The 13,596-nt window shown below is 44.8% G+C and overlaps 3 protein-coding genes and 1 long non-coding RNA gene across 10 annotated transcripts in view; 1 reads left to right on the top strand and 3 right to left on the bottom strand.

Moving 5' to 3' along the window:
- Positions 1–3,795, bottom strand: part of trpm6 (transient receptor potential cation channel, subfamily M, member 6) — a 25,066-nt gene extending 21,271 nt beyond the window's left edge. For all 7 annotated transcript variants that reach the window (XR_013129873.1, XM_076999047.1, XM_076999050.1 and 4 more), the window contains exons 1-5: positions 3,655–3,795; positions 1,060–1,139; positions 869–907; positions 188–389; positions 1–34 (exon numbers count right to left, since the gene is read on the bottom strand). The exon at positions 1–34 is cut by the window's left edge and continues 180 nt beyond it. Coding sequence is in view for 6 of the 7 variants with exons in the window: in XM_076999047.1 (XP_076855162.1) it covers positions 1–34; positions 188–389; positions 869–907; positions 1,060–1,139; positions 3,655–3,660 (361 nt within the window). In the remaining variant the exon portion in view is untranslated. The remainder of the gene's footprint in view (positions 35–187; positions 390–868; positions 908–1,059; positions 1,140–3,654) is intronic.
- Positions 3,796–3,940: 145 nt separating this feature from the next.
- Positions 3,941–4,618, top strand: LOC143509696 (uncharacterized). Its single transcript, XR_013129737.1, has 3 exons — positions 3,941–4,140; positions 4,246–4,317; positions 4,425–4,618. It is a non-coding gene; the product is annotated as an uncharacterized LOC143509696 (long non-coding RNA).
- Positions 4,619–4,657: 39 nt separating this feature from the next.
- LOC143509695 (uncharacterized) lies at positions 4,658–6,181 on the bottom strand. The gene is made up of 2 exons (XM_076998532.1): positions 5,686–6,181; positions 4,658–5,416 (listed from the first exon to the last, which is right to left on the bottom strand). The coding sequence occupies exons 1-2, from the start codon at positions 6,103–6,105 to the stop codon at positions 5,246–5,248; spliced, it is 591 nt and encodes a 196-aa protein (XP_076854647.1). The 5' UTR covers positions 6,106–6,181; the 3' UTR covers positions 4,658–5,245.
- Positions 6,182–6,441: 260 nt separating this feature from the next.
- On the bottom strand, positions 6,442–12,859 carry carnmt1 (carnosine N-methyltransferase 1). The gene is made up of 8 exons (XM_076999053.1): positions 12,386–12,859; positions 11,414–11,609; positions 10,594–10,760; positions 9,305–9,445; positions 8,499–8,677; positions 8,097–8,210; positions 7,768–7,871; positions 6,442–7,674 (listed from the first exon to the last, which is right to left on the bottom strand). The coding sequence occupies exons 1-8, from the start codon at positions 12,529–12,531 to the stop codon at positions 7,480–7,482; spliced, it is 1,242 nt and encodes a 413-aa protein (XP_076855168.1). The 5' UTR covers positions 12,532–12,859; the 3' UTR covers positions 6,442–7,479.
- Between the last annotated feature and the right edge of the window lie 737 nt (positions 12,860–13,596).

A 13,596-nucleotide genomic window follows, 5' to 3' on the forward strand; every position in this document is an offset into this window, starting at 1 on the left:
GCTCCGGTTTAGCATCGCAGGAGAGACGCACGTACTGGGAGGGGCAAGACCGTGGAACAGGACTGGTCTGGTACACTTTACAACAGTGCGGATTATCAGGCTGCGGAGGCTCATCGTTCAAAGTGAAAACTTGGTAGAACTATACGTGAGACCATGCGTTCCCAGACACACGCGTTGGGACGTGTACCTTGGCACGGAAAGACCTCTTGGTGCTGCCCTGGAAGTCGATGGAGCCGAACGCATCGGTGGGACTGGCCTTGGTGTGCAGGTTCACCAGCCACTCCTCTCCGTCACCCGGAGGAGGAGGAGACATGGGCGGGGCGGGGCCTTGGCCCCGAGACACGGAGTCTAGATCCATGTGCTCTCCGATTAGCCTCCCGCAACAGCACCTGAGAGAGAGAGAGAGAGAGAGAGGCCAAATGCCAGGCTTTAATACATCTTGTAGTATAGCCTCTCTTAATGGTTCAGTGTTGTCCTGGCCCTGGTGGCCTGCTCTGTTTACTGAGTCATAAGCATGCCTATGAATCCGAAAATAACATTTGATAGTAAGTAAATGGTCTCAAGCCACAGTGTGTTTCAGCAGGAAACTTGTTGAAATAGTGTGCAACAGTATTTAAAGGCAAAATCCCAGCGTTACCATTGCAGAATAAGGATGTAATATTTATGATTATGATACTGTCAATATAGCAATGGTGCTTTTTGTGTTGAGAGCAGCCGCAGTGAGTCTAATGGTGATAAAGGTTGTGGATATATGCACGAACATGATTTGGAATCAGCCAGTAAAATACAGCATGTAACTACAATGAAATTTTACTTGAAAACTAAAATAATACAGTGATGAGGTAACAACAGAACCACAAATTCCTACCTGATCAGATTCTGACAAACATGACAAACTGGAGAACACCTGAAACAGATGGGAAAGTTTTCTATGGAAATACATCATAATATTTCCCTAATAAAGCATTCTGAAAAGGTTCAAAACCTCCAACATAGGAGATAAAAGGTCAACATGTGACAACCTCTGACCCACCAAGACACAAAGGTCAAGAGACTTGCCTGTGATGGACCCATGACACAGGCAAAAATTTCACACACTCCCTCTTGTAAAAGGTCGTCTGGATCCACGATTTTCTGGGCTGGAAAAAGAAAGATGATTAAGGAACATTTTCTCAGTGAAAGTGCAATGGCAGGGGTCAGTGACCCAGGGTAGATGACCCAGAGTAGATGACCCAGGGTAGATGACCCAGAGTAGATGACCCAGAGTAGATGACCCAGGGTAGATGACCCAAGGTAGATGGCCCAGAGTAGATGACCCAGAGTAGATGACCCAGGGTAGATGACCCAGGGTAGATGACCCAGGGTAGATGACAACAGCCTCAAGCAACTACGTAGCACTTTTGTAAGTCGCTCTGGATAAGAGCGTCTGCTAAATGCCATAAATGAAATGAAATGAAATGACCCAGGGTAGATGACCCAGGGTATATGACCCAGGGTAGATGACCCAGGGTAGATGACCCAGGGTATATGACCAGGGTAGATGACCCAGGGTATATGACCAGGGTAGATGACCCAGGGTAGATGGCCCAGGGTAGATGACCCAGGGTATATGACCCAGGGTAGATGACCCAAAGTAGATGACCCAGGGTATATGACCAGGGTAGATGACCCAGGGTAGATGGCCCAGGGTTGGTGACCCAGGGTAGATGACCCAGGGTATATGACCCAAAGTAGATGACCCAGGGTATATGACCAGGGTATATGACCAGGGTAGATGACCCAGGGTATATGACCAGGGTAGATGACCCAGGGTAGATGACCCAGGGTTGGTGACCCAGGGTAGATGACCCAGGGTTGTGGAAGAGGTCAGACACTACTACACAGCTGGGCTGCTTCCAGTGTCTCCAGTTGTATTTGTTTATATATTGTTTACCCCGATCACAGAGTCTTCTCCACTCCTGCTTGCAATACGATAATTAAAGAATAATGAAGGCATCAGTGTTGTTGACACCGATGTGTTGATTAACCATGCATGATTTCAGTTGTCAGTCATCTGATTAATATTTCTCTGCCTTTTCTGAGCATGAAACAATGCAGAGAAAGGAATGGCAAATAGACCCGGAGTCCTAATGTAACCTAAAACCATCCAGTCAATCCTAGCCCAGTTCACACTCCAGCCTTCATGAACCCAGCTGGGGCAGTGACCTCCGACTTTGGTGCAGTTTTACTGTGGAACTGAACGCGAGGGAGGTGGATCGGTCTGCATGCGAGGGCTGCGTCCATAAAATCACTTGGTAAGCAAAGGGAGGCGTCGATAAATCACTTCGTCACACCCCTGTGGCTACTTGACTCGATGGAAGGAAACAACAGCCCCAAATTTGGAATCCCATCAGCCTCCGTCCAACGGGAGGCCTAATTCCACGACAGTAGGATCACTTATCCAGGCGACCACGTTGGTTGCTTGGAAACGACAGCGAGCTTCAGCCGGAGATGGTGGATGGATGGGACAAATAACGATTAAAGTCAAGCCCAACTGCTTGCGGGACACCTCCAGAGTTCCTGAAGACACACATATCACAGCCCCTTGCTGTTGTTCGACATGGATTAACGCAAGATGGAATGTCAGAATATCATACTGGAGCCAGAAGAAGTGGGCTTGGCCAAAACCCGTAAACACAAACACTTGCACGCCCATGCAGGACGCAGACCACTGTTTCCACCGTAGACAAAAGATGCAAACTGGCACAGTGTTGGCAGGACACGTGGTTAGGTCAGGTGGCCATTCTGAGATCCCCCCCTCAGGTTACACCTGCAGACCGAAGGAGGCCATCTGACATTAACAAGAGCTGATGGCACCCAGACCAGCTCCACAGGACAGCGAGGGAAACAGCACAGACCAGCCTGTTTTTTTCCAACACTGAAGCCTCATGCAGAGCTCGACAATTGGACGATTAGTTAGTGAAGGAGAGAAAATCCCTTATGGCTGCATTGAAACCGATTCGGTATTTTGCCTGCCCTGACAAACCTTCCTCATTGTCTTATCTCCTGTAGTTTCAAGTTACAAATGCCTGTATTATTATATATGGTAAGGTTGCCTTAAAGGTTAGATTTTAACTTGGGGTAGGTAAAAGATGCATCTGTAATTAACGATGATACAATGTGCGTAAATGTCTAGAGTCAATCTATCGATTTTTATAGCTATATAATAAAATGTAGAAATCTCTCTGCGCGTTTGTAAACTAGTCAATTTGAATTTGACGGTTATCACCTGCAAATCATTTGTCATTTTTTATATCACGTAATTAAACGCACTCTTAGAAGTAGTGTAAAACCCAATAAAAGTGTGAATAATAGGATATGATGTTCGCCTCTTTTCTGGAAGACGCAACACATAAATCGCTTCACCCATTTTATCGAACTCTAGAGCCAAAACCCATGAAAAAAATAAACAAACAAGGGATCAATACAATAAATAAAAACGTCTAAAAACTAGTGGAAGAAAAAAATACGTTTCGGGTAAATAAACAACTAATAACAAACAAACAGAAACTCATCTGGACAGAGGGAAGCGTGTAATAGTTGTACAATAAACTCTTCTTAATTCAATGGTAAATAAGTGAGTTAATTGTACCAGCGTTCATGTTGTGCACTCACCTCCATCTTCTCGCCGGTTGTTTACTCATCTATCTTCAGGGTGTCCGCTCCTTCACCCGCTCAATGCGCTCATGAGTCCGCACAGATACTGCTGCGCCAGAATAAGAGGGGGCGGTTTTAGCGCAAAACGCGCCTTACGCGCCGTGACTCTGGTTTGGTAACACTGGTTTGGTAGTTACACATTAGTTCTCTGCAGCCGTTTTTTTCATGTTTTAATCCCGCGCCCGAGTTCGAAGATGTGCTTACTTTCAAGTTATCTGTTTAACTTTTTTTACAAATGTTTAAAACGTTCACAGTTGACTTTCATCTCATCGACCACAGGGGAAATAAGCCATCTCTCGAATGAGTAACCAGCCGGGCTCCGTCTATCCGCGGTAACAGGGCGAAGGACAACCTGGATGGAAACGTTACACTCGTGGACCTGAACAATACTGTCTGGTCCAGTACAGCCCGTCCATGGCACCACTGTAGCTCACGGGTTTGGTGGTGAGTACTTTGGATAAATTAAGACATTTTAAAAACGCACGTATAATCCATTAGGATTTTGAATATATCTACATTGTTTATATTCCTTTTGGTGTATTTGAGTAGAAATACGCACGACTCCCTACAGCCTGAAGATGTATTCATCAGTGTGAAAGGGAACCCAGCTTACCATATCAGGTCAGATGCAGTTAATGTTAACCTAAGAAGGTATGATATCTTCAGGTGAGTTATCACTGGCTGTCTCTCATAAAAGGCCAACTCTCACCTCTCATCCCTTTACTCAGATCAAAGGTCACTAGAGATTGTGGGGAGCAGAGAAACGGAGAAAGCTTCGTAACTTCTCAGAACAGCCGACCCTGGGCTGAAGTCATAACGCCTGAACGCAACACTGGCCTTACACGGAACTAAACCAATAATGTTGAGATTGGATGGGGTACGCGTTAAGACTTCCATGAGGTTAAGTACACATACGTAACACGGCCACCAAGATACACATTTACTAATACAGAGGACCATATACAAAAAGTTCACACTTTATTGCTCATACTAAAAAATGAAATAAAAAAATAATATTCACAAGACTTGAAAAATGACTAACAAGGCCATTAAGCTTTTCAACAATAGAGAAATAATGCAAAAATTGCCATGATGAATTAGGACTAATTTGCTACCCAACACAAGTCACCAAAAGACCTGCAATGGGTACGAGAGAAACTGAAACCAAACGTCACTGAAACTTACTGACCTTAAAGAAAAAGTAAATATTAAATCTCTATGCTTTACAATGTACGAATCTGTAAAGCCTCATCGGAAATTCTAATACTGAAGTTCTGAACTAATACTAAAGCATGAAAAACAGTGTGCTGGTATGATTCACCTGCAACAACCAGAAGACGTTTCTGGCTTAAAAACAGTGTTCAGAACATGAGTCTGATGTGCATTACAGAACTCTGAATTGTCAGCACGGCACACACATTCACCACAGACGTGCACTGGGAGTGTTCCTTCAAGGAAACCTTGAACTCTGCAACATACAGGCTCTCCTTGGAGCAGGTGCACGCGTGGTGAGGTGTGGCCTGAGTTTATAGGCGTGTGGTAGTCTTCCTCATGTCTCCATGGCTTCGGTGGGGTCTTTGACAGAAGAGCTGCTGGTGATCTCAGCTGTGGACTGGCCGTCCAGGAGAGAGAGGTCTAACTGGGGAAGAGGAGTCCTCCAGAACTGGAAGGAGTTGAAGGCGCCAAGCTCCCCGTCACCGACGTCATCGGCGGGCACCACCTGTCAGTGTTGTTTTACAGATTAGGGTCAGATTAAGGGTCATTTAAAACAAAACGCAAGGAGAAACACACCAGGATGAGGGTTTCACTACCACCCCAGCTGTACTGAACAGACGTGGATCTTGGTGCGCACTAGTGCAGTGTTAATTGTAGCTCGACTCCAGCGACATCGTGCGTTAGTGCCTGAATCTGTCCGCTCAACCGCAGTGTCAGTACACAAACCACCACGTTGGAAACCTCGTGAAAGCAGTCAGCCAGGTAACGTCCTACCTTGGTGAGGTGCACGGTCGTGCCCTCCGTTTTGGGCCGTTTGGAAAGCGCGTCGTGCGGACCTGCCGGATGCCGCGCTCCGCCTGCAGGACGGTGCACGTCCGCCGGGTCGGAACCGCTCCACGGCGGGGTCCCCGTGGACGAGACCTCGTCCTCCGACCCGTGGTGGTCCGAGGAGATCGGCCTCTTTCTGCGACGCTGTGCGGTTGGTCCGGTCGAGGCGGGGGAGGACGGAGGCGACGCGGCGCGCTGGACCGCCTGGTTCCGCCTGTCTGCGCCGTTGAGGGAGCGGACGCGTTTCTTCTTCTCACCCTCCCAGATCAATTCGCTCTCGGCCCTCCGCTTCCTCATATTAGTAAGACCTTCAGTTGGGAAGTGTCCCTCGTAGCTAAAATCCCGAAACCCCGGCGGCGCGCACATCACACGCGGCGGGCTAACGCTAGCTGCCTGCTCAACTTTCCCAGCGTTTACGAGACGAACGTCGTCATTAAAGTGAGTGTATGAGATGTGGCGCCCCCGTGTGGCGCGGAGACAGACTGCTGCAGGCTGCAACAGTAAGATTTCTGAATATCTTGTAATAAAAAGACTAAACGTTAACCTTACTTTTGTTTTAACACCTTCCTTTGTTAAAATATTTGGTCAAACGCATTTTTTTTTACTTTAATCAAATACATAATGCGTTTACACTGATGGCAACATCAAGGCAGGCAAATAAAAAAAAAACTAAACAAAAAATGTTTACCATTTGCAGTGAAGTTGGTGCCTTAATATCAGGTTTAATAGTAGAAATTCACATTCATATGCAACTACACAGTAAGTTTAAAACAACTTTAAGTAGTGCTGTGGTTAAGTTGTTACAATCTTAACAGCCAGTCATCCACACGGCGGAATTAATCCAGAAAAGTAACAAAGTCAGCAATAACTATAATCACTGTTACGGTATACATAGCAAACCACCCTTCTGTGAGCCTTTTGAACAACGACAACAACCCCAAAAACATGTTTAAGGGTCCAGAAGATGGGGCTTGAATATGGACGGCAAGAGATTCACTGTAAAGAAGAGCCATTTGGTGAGGAAGACTGCAGTATCCAGTGAAGGCAAAGCCAGACGACATGAACAGTGACGATATCTCACAAGGCTCGCCATGTCTGCCTACAGCAGTCTTGCTGACGGCCATTACAACGGTTCACGGTCGAGGGGTGATTTTGGAACAGGCCCTCCTCTCTACAGAACTACCGCCATTAGCAGGTCAGATTGCAGTACCAGTTCTGCTGGTACCTTGCAGTGCACACTGTGAGATCAGGTTCAGAAAACAAGAATCCTCCAACAGACATTGTTACAATAACCTCATGCCAGTATATGGACCCATGGTAGGGCCTTTTTTTTTGTTACATAGCATGTTCACCAGTGAAGTGTGCATAAATATAATTAAGTGTTTTACAGCAAGGATCCACTACATTAGTATGTGAATGGACAAAAACGTCTATCGTCAGATCAGGAGGGAACAGACACGAATCCAGTACCTCCAACAATCTTTATAAACACCCAGGGGTTTGTATGCAGTCCTCGGTTCTCAGTCCCAGTCCAGGGGACTTGAGGCACTGCAGGTTTGTATATCCCACCTCTCTCCAGCACCTACAAGGTGAGTAGGGAAGTCTCCAAAGTGGGCAGGCCATCGTTGTCCAGAGCTGGGCCTTAGAACCACTGGATGAGAAGGAAATGACATCCATCATCGAAGAATACAGATGTAAAAATGACTCCATGCCTTAATCAACAGAGACGTCTGAGGGACTTCAACTGGCTGAAGGCCAGGTCGTGGTTTCTTGTTTCTGTACAGATTCATCAGGCGGGGCATCTTTGGAAGACAGAGTCCCATTGGATGGCTGGTCCGTGTGTTTCCGCGCCACGAAAAATACACAGTCGTACAAGTACCTTAGCATGGAGCGATCATTCTCTGTGTACGTGGTGAGCACTGATTCTCTCTCTATCTACAGGAAGGAAGGAAGCCATTTAATATATAGAGATAACCAAATTATGATGATCGTGTTCAGGTTGTAGACTGCTTTACGCTACCACTTTACCTCCAGCTGAAATCCACACTTCAAAATGGCATCCTTTATTTCTTCATAGCTCAGCTCGATGGAGAGTTCGTTGGCCATATTCTCAAAATGGTACAGAAGAGGACCTTGAACCAACACAATCCAATCACTTTTGTTTAATCTCAGAAATGTCACCTCAACGTAAATTTATTCTAGTTAAACAAATGTTAAACAAAACAAAAAAATGTAAAAAGAATATGAAATAGTTCAAAATGTTTTAATCAAAACTATCACTATGACCTGCTAATATTTGAGGACATGGCTGGCCAGCACATTTATGTTGACTATCTCTGGATCTTTGGTGGACTTACCCAAATTGATCCAAACACCACCAGGTTTGAGAATGTTCCAGATGGTCTCTATATAGTCAAGGATGTTATGGGCAGTGTCGATAAAGAAACAGGTGGTAACACAATCCCAGATATCTGTTGGGGCAAACAAACAACTGTAAGCTTTAATATTCTGTAACAAGCACCAGCTGTGACTGTTTACACTGAATACGCACCACAGAAAGTTCCAGCATTTCAGAGACACTCTAACATTACTCCAACGATAACACCTGCTATGGATCTGGTTGCCAATTACCGCTGACCATGCATGCTACACATTCAATGCCACAGCATTAAAACTGCAAAATCCATTTTTAGGCAAATGCTACCATACGATGCTAGACAATAACGGTTATATACGAAAGAGATCGCCGCTCGACTCACTCGGATTCGTGTACACCTCCAGGAAGTCCCCGGCCGTCATGGAAAAGTCCGAGTCCAGCGGGAGACTCTGGGGGTTGATGTCCGGGAAGAACACGGGTCTTGTCTGGTCGGTCGACATCTTGTTGTTGCTGAACTGGTGAACCCAGGGATACAATGTCAGAGCATTCTCTTTATCACACCTGGGAATATGGGGGACAGGGGCAATTTAGATTCATTCACACCAGATGTACACTTAGTTCCTTACAGTGTCAAATGTTTTGCTAGATAAGCAATATACTGGGTCAGCAAAGATAATTGGGGTCTTGTGGTAGGTTGATTGTCCAGCCTATCCTAATTATTCCTAATATTTGGCTGTCAAATGTGTAAAATATCACCAAAGGAACTGGTAACAGTTAACCATAAGCTTAAGTAACTACACCAAATTAAGCTCTCACCATTGACTTATGTCAAAGCTGTTGGCAGTGTGTCAGTTCGAGATGGCACTGAGCCAAAACCAAGTACTGCTTTCAGGATGACACCACCAGAAAACGCTGGATCTGATATTGGAGGGAAAAGATACTGAATCTGATCTACCGAATCTACACGTCAGGTTGTTGTCTATGGATTTATTCCACACCGGTCACCGTAGACGCCGCAATAATAAACAGCTCACTTTAAAGGTTAGCTGGTTTTATAGTGGGTATGATATAATGCTGATGGGCAAGGTTTCAATATTTGTATTGGAAATCAGAAACATCAGTGTCTTCCCTAGAATCAATCTAGATGCTGGGTGAGGTGAGACTCCCCAGGCGGTGGAGGTGCAGTACCTGTTGAGGACAAAGTGGGAGGAGAAGAGCATGAAGAAGCTCCACTCGTTGCCCTGGCAGGAGTAGCCCAGCCGGGCCACCTCCCAGGCCAGACGGCCCAGACCCGCTCCAGGAACCAGGACGCTCACCTTCGACACGTCGCTGTAAAACAGACAAAACAAAAACTAATATTTGTTAGTTATTTAACTAACAAATATTAGTTTAGCAAACCAGGTACTTCATTAAAAACCACTATCTCATATCACTATATTATACTCACCACCTCTATCTGCTCTATGAGGGGTTATACTCACCACCTCTATATCTGCTCTATGAGGGGTTATACTCACCACCTCTATATCTGCTCTATGAGGGGTTATATTCACACCTCTATATCTGCTCTATGAGGGATTGTACTTACACCTCTACATCTGCTCTATGAGGGGTTGTACTCACCACCTCTATATCTTCTCTGAGGTGTTATACTCACCACCTCTATCTGCTCTATGAGGGGTAGTACTCACCACCTCTATATCTGCTCTATGAGGGGTAGTACTCACCACCTCTATATCTGCTCTATGATGGATAGTATTCACCACCTTTATATCTGCTCTATGAGGGGTTATACTTACACCTCTACATCTACTCTATGAGGGGTTGTACTCACCACCTCTATCTGCTCTGAGGTGTTATACTCACCACCTCTATATCTGCTCTATGAGGGGTTATACTCACCACCTCTATATCTGCTCTATGAGGGGTAGTACTCACCACCTCTATATCTGCTCTATGAGGGGTTATATTCACCACCTCTATATCTGCTCTATGAGAGGTTATATTCACCACCTCTATATCTGCTCTATGAGGGGTAGTACTCATCACCTTTATATCTGCTCTATGAGGGGTTATACTTACCACCTCTATATCTGCTCTATGAGGGGTTATACTCACCACCTCTATATCTGCTCTATGAGGGGTTATATTCACCACTCCTATATTTGCTCTATGAGGGGTTATACTCACCACCTCTATATCTGCTCTATGAGGGGTTATACTTACCACCTCTATATCTGCTCTATGAGGGGTTATATTCACACCTCTATATCTGCTCTATGAGGGGTTATACTCACCACCCATATATCTGCTCTATGAGGGGTTATACTCACCACCTCTATATCTGCTCTATGAGGGGTTATACTCACCACCTCTATATCTGCTCTATGAGGGATTGTACTCACCGCCTCTATATCTGCTCTATGAGGGATTGTACTCACCACCTCTATATCTGCTCTATGAGGGGTTGTACTCACCACTGGTCAGGAGGGAACTGTCTCTGGATCTCCTCTATGAGGGGTTTGTAGCAGGTGTCCCTCTCTGCTTTGCCTTCCTCACTCCAGTCACGCACAAACTGCTTAATGGTGGACTTCAGCTTGTCCATGTCGAATGTGGACGTTGGCACCACTTTTCTTGCGTTATCCTAAAGACAAATCTCCTATTAATGCAGGGCTTTGGGGAGAGGACGTTAATCAAAGCACTGTACAATAAAATAAACAAATTACAACTTTTAACATGATTAATCAAAGGTAAACTAATATCAACAAAATCAACATTGGGAGTGGGTCTAAATATATTGTAAGACATCTGTTGCTTCCAAGTAAGGAATTTATATACAGAAACACTACAGCATCTTAAATACCTGAATCAATTCATCAGCAAATTTTCAATTAATGTTCTACTCTACCAATTAATATAAATTTTCATTCCTTAAACAATTACACTAACATCTATGGTAGCTAGTCAGTAATAAAGCTACTTCAAACAATATTTAGCAAAAGGACACTGCAAATAAATGTTATGGGTTTATTCGGAGGAATTTTTACATTAGGGCATTCTTATTATGAAATATTTTGGCCATGAAATAAGTAGCATACGTGTAGTTTGTGAAAAATTGTACACCAAACATGGTGCATTTTTCTACATGAAGAGATAGTAGTCAAACTGTTCCTTAAAGAGTCTTAAATGATAAAGTATGCACATTAAATCAGCTCAATAAGCAGCCTGCTGGTCTAAATGCTGCATATGACCTGGTTAACGCTGGATCAGAACCAGCCAACCCAGAGCTTCACCTACATCCTCCCCGTACTCCATATTCTCAAACATGTGGGTGCAGTTGCGCACGATGGCCTGCAGTATTTCATGGTTCTGGTCCACACAGTGGCGGATCTTGGCCAGCTTGGGCAGGAAGCCCGACAGGAGACGCTGGTGTCGCTGTGGAAGGCTGCGGAACTGCCTCTCGGTGCGGCTGACCCGCTCGTGAATGTGGGTCCTGGTCAGAACAGCAGGTGGGTGGAATATCAACAAAACATTTAGACCAGTCCTGCCACAAAACTGCACGTCAATGACAGCAAATGATCAAATCAACTGGGTTAATAGTTAATTTCCCTGAGGAAATCAATAAAGTCTCATCTCTCTCTCTCTCATGAAGTTTAAACTACACTGCAATTACTCTTGTGGCCCTTTAAGTCTACAAAAATGAGGCTAGCCAACTACAAAATGTAACAAATGTAATCAATTATTTGATGTGTAAAATAAGTTTATTGTTTAATTCTGGATTTTGTCCTATATAAATTAATTTGCCCCCAAGACGTGAATCAGTTTTTAAAATGTACAATGATTTGCACTCGAAATGTAAACGTGTAAAAACTTGTGTAGACCCACATCTGTGTATAACGTTATAACATCACCACACAAACAAGTCATTAGTGACTAGGATTAGAAAACATGCAGATTAACACCTAATCTGAGAGGAAATTGGGCAATACGAACCCAATTTATTCAAATAACAACCTATGATGAGGCGAAATGTCTCCTGGTTAACAAACCAACACTTTTTAGGTCACAGCCAGTTGGCAGTATGTCCTAAACGAGCTCCTAACGCTTCCGTGCTGTCCGATATTAAACGAGCTGGATTATTTTAATCCCGCTAACGTGTTCTGGATTAACTGTTGTCAAGCGTGCGCGTGAGGGCTCGTGAGCTAGCAGGCTAACATGCTAGCGCGCGCTGCAGGAGTTTGGCGCTGTAGATGAAGGTGAGCGGCCCACCTGTAAAACCTAAACGCGTCGATGACTTTCCAGAAGTGCTGCCTCTCCAATCGTGCCTCTTCTTCTGGGGAACATTTGTTTCTCTCTCGGTTCGAGTACTTCTCCTCTTCGTTTCTATCCGCTGTGTCGCCCATACTATCGGCCATTGCACAGCAGTGAAACGGCAGGCGTAACCAATCATCAGACTGTCGGATGCAGGGAGGCTAATCGCACCTGCGCAATCGAGCGCCCATCCATTATAACATCTCACAGGCGCACATGTTCAACTGATGAAGGCCTCCGAACCACGCCGACACCTTTAGTTACCCAGAACGGAAGCACAAGGAGAATTTCTTTTCGTACGAGTACTATGGTGGTAATTTAAGAGCTCTCATAAACAACTGTCAACTGTGGACATTTGTTAAATGTGTGTATGGACCCATGAGTTTAGGTATAGTTGCACTTTGCGATAAACCTGGACAGGCTGGTTCCTGTGTGCGGTTATTGGTGTGGTTCTCAGCATCTCCCAACACGTTGCAGTCTGTGTGCTCAAAGCAGTGCTGAAGTGTGCGGTCCGAACACGTGGCTCGGCGGGGAGGCGCCACTGTGACCTGTAGATGTAAACAAGGCCCATCTTTACTAAGCATTACATAAATTCAGCGTGGTCGTACCAGTGACCGTATACGGTCTCTGGGTCGTACACCTTAGACGGCACTGATTTCAGATTCGTGTGGTTGAAGTCACCAGTGACGCAGTCTGTTGACTGCTGACAGACACGTAGCGTTCATGCAGCGCTCTAATATTATAACCTGCTGATGTGCGTGATGAGGTTAACGGGGATTATTGTAATTAGCCTCTTATTAATCTAACGCGTTTTGTGCTTCGCAAAAAGGAATAAAAGCCTTGGAAATACAGGTTCATATTAGTATGCATATCAGACGCATGTTTTTTGGACACTGAACTCAAGAGCTTCAGGAGAAATATTACAATAGAGGTATTTGTTCAAGTGTTGGATTAGTTTGTTTTATATGATTGCCGACCTCCATATTACTGAAATGTGCATAGTAAAGGCCTTCAATGAATGTTTAACATTTTTTAGAGGTAGCAGAAAAGAAGAACTACGAAGTGCAAAGTGGACTTGCGTCTTGGCACTCTGCAGATTTGAGTGCACTCTGTGTGCTCAAATAAGTGAGTGTCAGTAAAACACTCAAATAGATGTGCATGAAAAATAC

Source organism: Brachyhypopomus gauderio, chromosome 3, assembly GCF_052324685.1.
Source record: "Brachyhypopomus gauderio isolate BG-103 chromosome 3, BGAUD_0.2, whole genome shotgun sequence".
NCBI lineage: Eukaryota > Metazoa > Chordata > Actinopteri > Gymnotiformes > Hypopomidae > Brachyhypopomus > Brachyhypopomus gauderio.

What these genes read in the sequence shown, in the direction of transcription:
- LOC143509695 (XM_076998532.1), bottom strand. Translation starts at nt 6,105, where the DNA reads ATGTGCGCGCCGCCGGGGTTTCGGGATTTTAGCTACGAGGGACACTTC. An exon ending in CGACCGTGCACCTCACCAAG is followed by an intron (nt 5,417 to 5,685) that starts GTAGGACGTTAC and finishes CAACACTGACAG; the next exon opens with GTGGTGCCCGCCGATGACGT.
- carnmt1 (XM_076999053.1), bottom strand. Translation starts at nt 12,531, where the DNA reads ATGGCCGATAGTATGGGCGACACAGCGGATAGAAACGAAGAGGAGAAG. An exon ending in GACGCGTTTAGGTTTTACAG is followed by an intron (nt 11,610 to 12,385) that starts GTGGGCCGCTCA and finishes TGTTCTGACCAG; the next exon opens with GACCCACATTCACGAGCGGG. An exon ending in AGTGTGGATTTCAGCTGGAG is followed by an intron (nt 7,675 to 7,767) that starts GTAAAGTGGTAG and finishes TCCTTCCTGTAG; the next exon opens with ATAGAGAGAGAATCAGTGCT.